The 10,025-nt window shown below is 39.7% G+C and overlaps 3 protein-coding genes across 5 annotated transcripts in view; 1 reads left to right on the top strand and 2 right to left on the bottom strand.

Moving 5' to 3' along the window:
• The window catches only part of LOC103513589, a 28,458-nt gene extending 27,750 nt beyond the window's left edge, over nucleotides 1-708 (bottom strand). Inside the window, exon 1 of the mRNA XM_008478427.3 lies at nucleotides 512-708. The gene's annotated coding sequence lies outside the window, so the exon portion shown is untranslated. The remainder of the gene's footprint in view (nucleotides 1-511) is intronic.
• A 137-nt stretch (nucleotides 709-845) lies between these two features.
• LOC103513590 (uroporphyrinogen decarboxylase-like) lies at nucleotides 846-1,885 on the top strand (the record flags this gene model as incomplete). Its single annotated transcript, XM_026826733.1, has 3 exons — nucleotides 846-974; nucleotides 1,060-1,288; nucleotides 1,554-1,885. Coding segments are annotated over exons 1-3 (615 nt in total), but the record flags the coding sequence as incomplete, so codon positions are not given.
• A 692-nt stretch (nucleotides 1,886-2,577) lies between these two features.
• Nucleotides 2,578-9,805, bottom strand: LOC103513585 (dnaJ homolog subfamily A member 1). 3 transcript variants are annotated; one of them, XM_008478429.1, is made up of 7 exons: nucleotides 9,640-9,805; nucleotides 8,846-9,036; nucleotides 8,623-8,732; nucleotides 6,898-7,125; nucleotides 5,076-5,187; nucleotides 3,783-4,070; nucleotides 2,578-2,774 (listed from the first exon to the last, which is right to left on the bottom strand). In XM_008478429.1, the coding sequence occupies exons 1-7, from the start codon at nucleotides 9,769-9,771 to the stop codon at nucleotides 2,627-2,629; spliced, it is 1,209 nt and encodes a 402-aa protein (XP_008476651.1). In that variant the 5' UTR covers nucleotides 9,772-9,805; the 3' UTR covers nucleotides 2,578-2,626. The 3 variants fall into 3 exon arrangements, with proteins under 3 accessions (XP_008476651.1, XP_008476650.1, XP_017301365.1); XM_008478428.1 differs by having other exon boundaries at nucleotides 8,623-8,845; nucleotides 8,959-9,036; nucleotides 9,640-9,799; XM_017445876.1 differs by having other exon boundaries at nucleotides 8,623-8,811; nucleotides 8,931-9,036; nucleotides 9,640-9,799.
• Nucleotides 9,806-10,025: the final 220 nt, after the last annotated feature.

Consider the following 10,025-nt stretch of genomic DNA (forward strand, 5'->3'; position numbering starts at 1 on the left):
GCATTTGTCATTCAACGGCGATTTGTATTTTAAGATTTTTAGGTAGTTTAGCCTTACAACTGAAAAACTAAATAACTGCTCCAGATCAAGTTTGGATTTTTTTTTTAAAAAAAAGAGTTTGACAGAGGGAACTGTAACTGCTATGGTCTTATCGTCCCGAAATCGAAGAGAGAAGGAAGACAGGATAGGAGAAAGCCAGCCGTTCCGAGAACAAACATTATCCCATCAGGATAAAATCCGCCCCGGGCGGGAATCAAACCCGCGGTCTAGTGCTTACAAGGCAGACGCACTACCAACTAAGCTAACTAGGCTGGCTGATCAAGTAGGAAAGCTTTCTCCTGAACAAAAGAGAACCAGAAGGGAAAAAGATACTTACATTGCTAGGAAGCTATGTTAGTTAGGTAGGTACCTACTGACTCATGGCATGACTGTAGTGTTCTGTTGTCTGAGCAACCAAAAACTTCTGATTTTGTGTACTTAGTTTAAACAGTTGATTCAATGGATTACTTACGTCTATTCCTCTAGGATTCAGTTGTTCCGAGTAGCGGAGTTCCTTTTTCTCTCCCTGTAATCTAAATGTCGAAGTCTCGCTCGATGAATTTTTGAATTTCGAAATTTGAATTGAAGATTTGAAGTTAACTTGCAAAAATTTTCTGGACTTTTCTTCGCTCGCTCTTGCTCCCTCTCAAGTTTCTACACTAGCGCTAATCTCAAACAAAACATTCGTGGTCGTTTTTGGAACTAGTAGAAAGGCGGGGAAATGCGCGCACCGCAGAACACGCGCCGCATTTTTTTCGTGCGCATTCACACAACTCCCCCTATGTGACTGCGCATGAGATTTCACGTGTAAACAAAAACAAACTGCTTATCACTTCGCTGATAAGGGGGAAATTTTCAAAAGAGTGCTTTCTTCTGTGGAAATGTCGAGTGTTTCTGAAGAGAAAATGACTTTTCCACCTTTGAAAAATGACCGGCTTTTACGTGCAGCAAGAGGAGAAGAAGAATTAATAGCAAAGGTTGAGTGCGAAGGGCATCCACTCGTGAAATTTGTAGCCAAAACTTTTACGTGCAGCAAGAGGAGAAGAAGTAGACAAGATCCCCATTTGGATTATGAGACAAGCAGGACGGTATCTACCCGAATTTCGAGAGCTCCGTTCAAAGCATGATTTCTTTACGATTTGTCAAACACCTGAACTAGCTGCAGAAATTACTCTTCAGCCTATCAGGAGATTTAATTTGGATGCTAGCATTATATTTTCTGATATATTGGTCATACCTCAAGCTCTTGGTAAGTTTTTGACACAAGAAATTTTCTGAGTTAAAAAAAAAAAAAAAATAGTTGAAGATATTGCCATCAATACCTTCTCCATTCTTCTGTTGACCTCTTATGGAAACTTTATCCAATATCCATTGAATAAATGAAAATTTTGCTGTAATTCTATAGGACTTGGAGGGGGAAAAAAACATTCACTGTTAAACATCTAATGTACCTAGGTACTCATCTAGTACGATCTAAAACTAATACACAACTTCTTATACAAATTTTCTTCCAGGTATGGTTGTTGAGATGAAACCTGCAGTGGGACCAGTACTACCAGAACCACTTGTTATTCCAGAAGACATCAAGAAGCTGAAAACTTCCGTAGATGTCTACAAAGAATTAAACTATGTATTTGAGGCCATAACCCTAACCCGACATAAACTAGAAGGAAAAGTACCCCTGATAGGATTCAGTGGTGCTCCATGGACCTTAATGTCATATATGATCGAGGGTGGAGGCTCTAAGACTATGTCAAAATCCAAACACTGGTTGTACAAATATCCGGAAGAAAGCAAAAAACTACTAGAAATCCTAACAAATGTGATAGTGGACTATCCGACCCGATTACATTACTTTCCTTCCTATAGGATAAGGAAAGTAAAAAGGAAGAGTACATCGAAAAGAAAAGAGACACTATCCATGAAACTGTTTCGTATCTAGTATTTAATTTAGAGAAAACAATGAATAAAGCTCAAAACTCTAGGCGGCCAGTGCATTGAACTCTTGACGTTCGCGCGCCTCCCGGCACACTTGACAATCTGGTTATCCAACTGAGATGGGACTGGAAAGTTCCTTCACTCCCCCGCAGTCATGTTTTTACAGAGGGTACATATTTACTTCACAAGGACGTATGTAGTTTTTTTCTACATTGGCCTTAACGCCCGTTCACACTTGTTGTTCGGGGTAAAAAATCGTGGCGTGTGTAGTGTGAACACTCTCATTACATTGCCATCAGGACATTAAAAAAAAAAAAAAAAATCGGTGAAACTCACGACAAGTGTGAACAGGCTCTTGAGGTCTGACCAGACAACCTGAGTAGTATAGATTAATTACGGCTCAAAAATGGAATAGAAGTAAAAAAAAGAGGTGAAAGGGGAAAGAAAGTAGGGGGTAGACCAATTTTTTTGCTGAAGAATATTGTTTTTTAGGCGAAAGATAGGGTCGACCATTTTTTTTTTTTTTTTTTTTTTTTTTTTTTTTTAAAATTTTTTTTGTCTGTTTATTGTTTTTTTTAGGCGAAAGTTAGGGTCAACCAATTTTTTTGCTTAACAATATTGTAGCTGCGTTTTAGGGTGGGGGGTTGGTTTAATTGGTGGCACACTGGACTCTGGAGGGCCCCTGGTCTTCGTCTTCTTGGTGCGCCTGTCTGTATGCGTTCTGGGCGCGTTCTTTCTCCGGGTCCATTGTTTCCAGAACGACTTCCTCGCCGTTCTCCGGAATAGTCACTTTGGGTCTGAGAACAGATAACGAGACCGGAGTTATCAATACATGTGACACATGCAATAAGTAGGTACCTCATTTAAAATAAATAAATCTACTTTTCCCCGTGCTCAGAGGGGGGTCGGCGTTTTCTCAATCAACCGCTAGGGTGATTGCTTTGAACTGACATTTGGTTTTAGCTACAAAATTTTCAACACTCAACCTTTGCTGTTTCTCTTTAGTAAGGGGAATTTCAGGCTGGTAAATTTCCTATTTAAAGTCCCAAAGCCAGACAATTTTTGACTTGGATTTAAAGGTGAATGAATCCTGATTAGTTTCGTCCTTTTTATATTCTTTGCTTAAAACCATAAAGAGCCGAACTTTATTTTATTTTATTTTTTATTTATTTATTATTATTATTATTATTATTATTATTATTATTATTATTATTTTTTTTTTACTGATTACAATTGTATTTTTTACTATTAAATTGTAGATTGTAAATAAATATATTGCAAAAAAAAAATTTTTTGCTGAAATGTAACCGCTTCTAACTCCTGACCGGCACTGAGTAAATATGTCAAATAATAGTGAATATAGCAGGAAATTGGTTTTCTATCAAATAGACAAATCTCCAATGCACTCGGACGTGGAGAGAATTCAGCGAAAAAGAGAGAAGAGTTTGGTGTGGCTTTAATGTAGGCCTCGGCTCTCATGGATTAATCTCAAGAATATAAGTAATCGTGGGTGTTGGGATGGCTAAAGGTGAATGTTGAGATATCGGTGGTGCGGGCGATTTCAATGAGAGTGAGAGGTTCGAGGAAGAAGTTGAGATTGATTGAGTGTGAGGACGGAGCAGGAATGGTACAGTTGGATAATTGAATAGGTTGGTTGGTTGGTATCAAATGCTGGGAATTGACTATCAGGTCATTTTCCTCAAGGATAATTGATAATTGAATAAAGTAATACGAAAAAAGAAGAAAAAAAAAGTAAGTGTGGCCCTCATCATAAGTAATAATTTTCAATACGATGAAAGTCTCACCTGGGGGGTAGGCACGCCTCAATCGCGGGCACCTTGTCAACGGGAATCACATCCGGGAACTTGACACTGAACACAATAATCAGGTTGCCCTTCTCGAACGGGTCCTTGTACGTGGGCATCCCCTCGCCTACCACCATCTTGATGTCCGAATGTTTCATCACCTCCCCGGGGGCGGCCGAAATGATGATGTCCCGGTCGTCAAGGGTTTTGATGGGGCGCCGAAAGCCGCACAGGGCCTCCACCAGGGCGATCTCGTACGGCCGGATGATCAGGTTGTTGCCGCTCCGTCTGTGGAGAAGAGAAGTCGATAGTGAGAATTAATTAGAGTTCGTGCGCTCTATTAGTCTGGCTGGGGGACGTTAAACAGGGAGTATACTAGCCTGAATTCTCCTTGCTAAATTAATAGCAAAGGTTGAGTGCGAAGGGCATCCACTCGTGAAATTTGTAGCCAAAACCAAATGTCAGCCTAAAGCAATCACCCTAGTAAGAGCTGATTGAGGCTGACGAAAAACGCCGACCCCATCTGTACACTAGAAAAGGAAAAGGCGAAGAAAAAGATGCAAGTAAGTAGGTAGGTAGGTAGGTAGGTACAGAAAAAAATCTTTTTCCCTCGTTTCAAAGTTCGATTCCCGCCCGGGGCGGATTTTATCCTGATGGGATAATGTTCGTTCTCGGAACGGCTGGCTATCTCCTATCCTTCTTCTCTCTTCGTTTTCGGGACGATAAGACCATAGAAGTTACAGTTCCCTCTGTCAAACCTCTTAAAAATAATAATAATAACAAAATTTTAGCAGGTGTGATTTAATTTTTCCAAGAGGTTTGATAGAGGAAACTATAACAACGGAGGTCTTATCATCCCGAAAGTGAGAAGGAAGACAGGATAGGAGAAAGCCACCTGTTCCCAGAACGAACCTTATCTCTTTAGGATAAAGTTCGCCCCGGGCGGGAATCAAACCCACGATCTAGCGTTTAAAAGACATGTGGGAACGAGCCTTAAAGGTAGACGTGTTTAAATCCACTTGACTGTTGTTGTTCTTATCACAGATGGGTTTAGGACTTGAGAATCCCATTGCTTTTTTTTTTCTTCTTTTTTTTTATAATTAATCAAGGTCTACTGTATTAATTATGTATTGTACCATGTTAAACCCATAAAATACACGAGACCTTGTTTAGACTGCTGGGGTAAAGGGACTTTTTAGTCTCATTCGAGCAGGATAAACAAGGTATATTCTATTCAAATCTATTCTATTCTATTCTATTCTATTCTATTCTATTCTATTCTATTCTACTCACTTGAAAACGGGATGAGGTTTCTCTTCGAGAACAATAATAATGTCTCCATGTTCCAGACCAGGTTCCTGATCCCCCTCTCCATTGAACACGATCTTCTGCTGATCAATCATACCTGGAACACAAATATTAGAGAAGAATATAATATATCCTACTTCGCTGACCAATAATACCTAAAATACAAAGACCAAAAATGTATAATATATATGCTTATGTATATGACAATATGTATAATGTATATGCATTCGGATTAAATTGGTTCAAAATTATTTAAGAACTTTCAAGGCGTTGATACTATAGGAAAATGTCCTTGGAATTAAGATAGGATCCATAGATTTTTACAGTTCTACAGACTGAAATAGGCCTTGCAACGTCAAAAGATCATGTTTTGTGTCAATAGGGGTCAATAAATCTATTTCGAATATTTTTTTCTCATACGAAGTTTTTTTTTTACATTTCTTTAAATAGAAGTACCTCCAACAGTAAGTTTTATTCAATACCTACATTTTGATGGTAAACTGTAAGCAAACTGATTCCATTACACCAACAGTTTGAAATTCGCATCACTTTCTGTTCCTAAACCACATATTGATACTTGGTAACATAAGAGACAAACCAAAAAGGAAAAGATGGGGGGGGATGAGTAGACAAAGGGGGAAACCACATAACTCTGCGCTTAAAAAATCTGGTGTGAACATCACACGACTTTCCTCATCCTATTGAATGATCAGATACACAGACAGACACACACACACGGACCAATGGCTGAAACTTTGTATTTAGGCTCTAGGGACCTCAAAACGTGTTTTGACACTGAAAACTGACCATCGAAATTTTGACCCGATTACATTACTTTCCTTCCTATAGGATAAGGAAAGTAGAAAGGAAGAGTACATCGAAAAGAAAAGAGACACTATCCATGAAACTGTTTCGTATCTAAAGAATAAATAAAGCTCAAAACTCTAGGCGGGCAGTGCATTGAACTCTTGACGTTCGCGCGCCTCCCGGCACACTTGACAACCTGGTTATCCAACTGAGATGGAACTGAAAAGTTCCTTCACCCCCGCAGTCATGTTTTTACAGAGGGTACATATTTACTTCACAAGGACGTATGTAGTTTTTTTTCTGCATTGGCCTTAACGTCCGTTCACACTTGTTGTTCGGGGGAAAAAATCGTGTCGTGTGTAGTGTGAACACTCTCATTACATTGCCTACAACACATAGAAAAAAAAATCGGCTGAAACTCACGACAAGTGTGAACAGACTCTTGAGGTCTGACCAGACAACCTGAGTAGTATAGATTAATTACGGCTCAAAAATGGAACAGAAGTAAAAAAAAAGAGGTGAAAGGGGAAAGAAAATAGGGGGGTAGACCAATTTTTTGCTCAAGAATATTGTTTTTTAGGCGAAAGATAAGAGGGTCGACCATTTTTTTTTTTTTTTTTTTTTTTTTTTTTTTTTTTTTTTTTTAAAAATTATTTAGGCTCTAGGGACCTCAAAACGTGTTTTGGCACTAAAAACTGACCATCGAAATTTTGACCCGATTACATCAGACAGACACACACACACACACACGGACCAATGACTGAAACTTTGGATTTAGGCTCTAGGGACCACAAAACGTGTTTTGGCACTAAAAACTGACCATTTTGACCCAATTACATTACTTTCCTTCCTATAGGATAACGAAACTAAAAATCAATGATATATATTTAATTTCATTCTACTCACCCTTGTCAATATGCACCTCCAGGATCTTCCGGTCTCTCACCGTCTTCTTCGAAAATAAAAATCAATGATATATATTTAATTTCATTCTACTCACCCTTGTCAATATGCACCTCCAGGATCTTCCGGTCTCTCACCGTCTTCTTTCCGTTACACGTCTTACATCTGTCCTTCGGGTTAATCCTTGAACCCTGACCTCGGCACTCACTGCACACGGTTTGGATTTGCTGAATCATTCCCGGCCCAAACTGTTGCACCGTGACTGTCATTCCCGTCCCTCGACAGCCGGGACAAGACTCTGCGGCTCCCTTCTTACCACCTCGGCCTGGAAAGAAAACACAAGATTAGGTTAGAGTACCTAATAAGGTAGGGGAGGAGGGGAATAACAAGAAAAAGGGGAACAGTAGGTAGGGGCCTATATAACAAGAACAAGGGAACAGTATGGAAGAGGAGTAGGCAAAGAAGGAAAAAAGAAAGAAAAATAAGCAAAGAAGGAAAAAGAATAAGGAATTAATTAATTCTAACAAATACAAATAAAAAAAAATAATTAAGTTAAAATAATAAGTACTTCAATTTAAGCCAAAGATAAATCTTTTAAGTAGGAGACAGGAAGATTAGGCTATCTTCATTTTGAAGGAGCTAAACAAGGTCTTTTGTAAACATTATGTATTCTATTATGTTGTTTCACCCATAAAATACACAAGACCTTGTTTAGACTGCTGGGGTAGAGGATCTTCTTAGTCTCATTCGAGAAGGATAGACAAGGTATATTCTAATTCTTGTACTCTAATAATTATAACTAGCCAACCTCAGTGGTGTAGTGGTTAGCGCCGAGGACTTTGGATCTGGAGGTTGGTGGTTTGAGTCCTAGTCAAGTCATAAAATTTAGCGTAGTGCATTAAGCAGGGAACGACATTTGTGACAAGCATTTATGCTCAACACAATTAAAATTCCTTTTATAACTAGCCTATGCAGGAGCTGACTAAGAGTTAGAAAAGCTGACTAAAAAAAAAAAAACCTTTTAACCCTCCCACCCCTAAGAGGATAATACGTTCCACAGAAACATTATCTTTAAAATGGGATATAACATCCCAGACTTATCGAAAAAATTCCGTTCTCAGTGTTTAATTGTTTCTTTTGTGATCTAAGACGTCAGTAAAATTCACTTGGCTAACTTGTATGGTTTTGTCTCCAGATCGATTTTTGTTCAGTAGTCCTGGGAGGACATGAAACTTTGTAGAGCTCTTATTTATAGCCCAAAAAATAAAGCCTGCTCAGAAAAATTGAAAGACATTTCCTAAAATATCTTCCTAAACCTAACCTAAAATATCACCAAACTTTTGTTTTTGTATTCTGTATTTTTTTTATTTTATTCTGAAGAATAATAAAACAACTTTACACCCAGAAGAAATCTCTAGTCTTACAATGGATTCCAGCCCATTGCGATCTTGCAGGCAATGAAACCGCAGATTACCTGGCCAAGAAGGGAACAAAAATAAGTAGTACATCTCCTCAAAATATCCCTTATGATTCTGTTAAAAGATTATTAAGATCAACTTTCAAAGAAAAATATGACCAATGGATAAAATCGGAAGGAGAAGGGAAAAAATGGCAGCCTTTAGTAGAAAACCCCAATATTATACCAAATCTTCCAAGAAAAGCTGCTGTCGCTCATTTTAGGTTGCTCACTGGGCACGACTGTCTGGCTCAACACCTCCACAAAATCAATATCAAAGACTCTCCTATCTGTAAATAAGTTGGGGTGAAAGGGTCAAGTAGATTTATAAAAACTCCGCAAAAAATCGTTTATCAGTCAACTCACCTTCACACTTATCACAGATGACGTTCTTCTCGAGCTGCAACTTCTTGACCGTTCCCCGATACAAGTCCTCCAGTGACACTGTCAACTGATGCACCACATCCTTGCCTTTTCTCTCCCTTCGCCGCCGACCGCCGCCCAAACTGCCACCCATGAACATCTCGAATATATCCATTGGGGAGGAGAAGCCGCCTCCGCCGCCCCCAGAGCCGCCCTCCTTGATAGCCTCTCCCTTCGCCGCCGACCGCCCCCCAAACTGCCACCCATGAACATCTCGAATATATCCATTGGGGAGGAGAAGCCGCCTCCGCCGCCCCCAGAGCCGCCCTCCTTGATAGCCTGCTCACCGCCTTGGTCGTACAGTTCGCGCTTCTCTGGATTCGACAGCACTTCGTACGCCATCGAGATTTGTTTGAACTGAGGAGGGATAAGTATAAGTAATGCTTTATTTAGACTGTCAGCTTAGAACAAGTTGTTCCATTATACCAACAGTTTAATAGAGCACCTCTTTATTGTTATAATTTTGTTTGTTTGTAACTTGAAGGTGGAAAATTTGAATGTGTTTTCGAGATTTGTTTGAACTGAGGGGATAAAGGTGGAAAATTTGAATTTGGTGATGTTCGAAGAACGCGGGGGAAGGGTGAAAAAGTACGAAAATAGTTTCCAGTAGGTAGAGCAACCTCCGTGGCCGAGTGGATATCACGCTGGGCTTGCATTTCGGAAGTCCCGGGTTCGATTCCCGGCGGGGTCGAAGTTTTTTCGGCTCTGTGCTTGGATTTCGGGGAGCATCTCATTTTTCCATCTATCTTTTCCTGTAGGAGGAGTCTATACTTATTTTCGTTTCTGAAAATGTGTACGAGGGATTACTTAAGTATTGGATCATCTAAATACCTTTTCTCCCTCCTTAGAAATTTTATACAGAGGAGAGAGGAGAGGTATCAATGGATCATCTAAAGACAAATAAATAACATACATTTCCCTATAAATACATACCATACATTTTCTCTATAAATACCATACCTTTTCTCCCTCATTGGGGTTTTTGTCCGGATGGTACTTGAGTGCCAGCTTCCTGTAGGCCTTCTTCAATTCGTCCTGGGTACAGTTGGGCTTCACGCCGAGAATATCGTAGAACGTCGTCTCTTTTACCATGTTTGGTCTTTTTGCTTGGCAGGAAAACTAATGCTTTTGACTAGTTGTCACTGTTACATTATCAGCAAAAACTTACCTTTTTACCGGCACAAGTTCGACACTTGTCCTTGGGATTGATGCGTTCGCCCTGACCTTTGCAGTCACTACACACGTGTTGTACTTGCTGTATCATTCCCGGTCCGATCTGTTGCACTTGGACCGTCATTCCACTTCCCTTACACGTCGAACACTTCTCCACGATTTTGCTTTTACCT

This window comes from Diaphorina citri, unplaced genomic scaffold (assembly GCF_000475195.1).
Source record: "Diaphorina citri unplaced genomic scaffold, Diaci psyllid genome assembly version 1.1 scaffold990, whole genome shotgun sequence".
NCBI lineage: Eukaryota > Metazoa > Arthropoda > Insecta > Hemiptera > Psyllidae > Diaphorina > Diaphorina citri.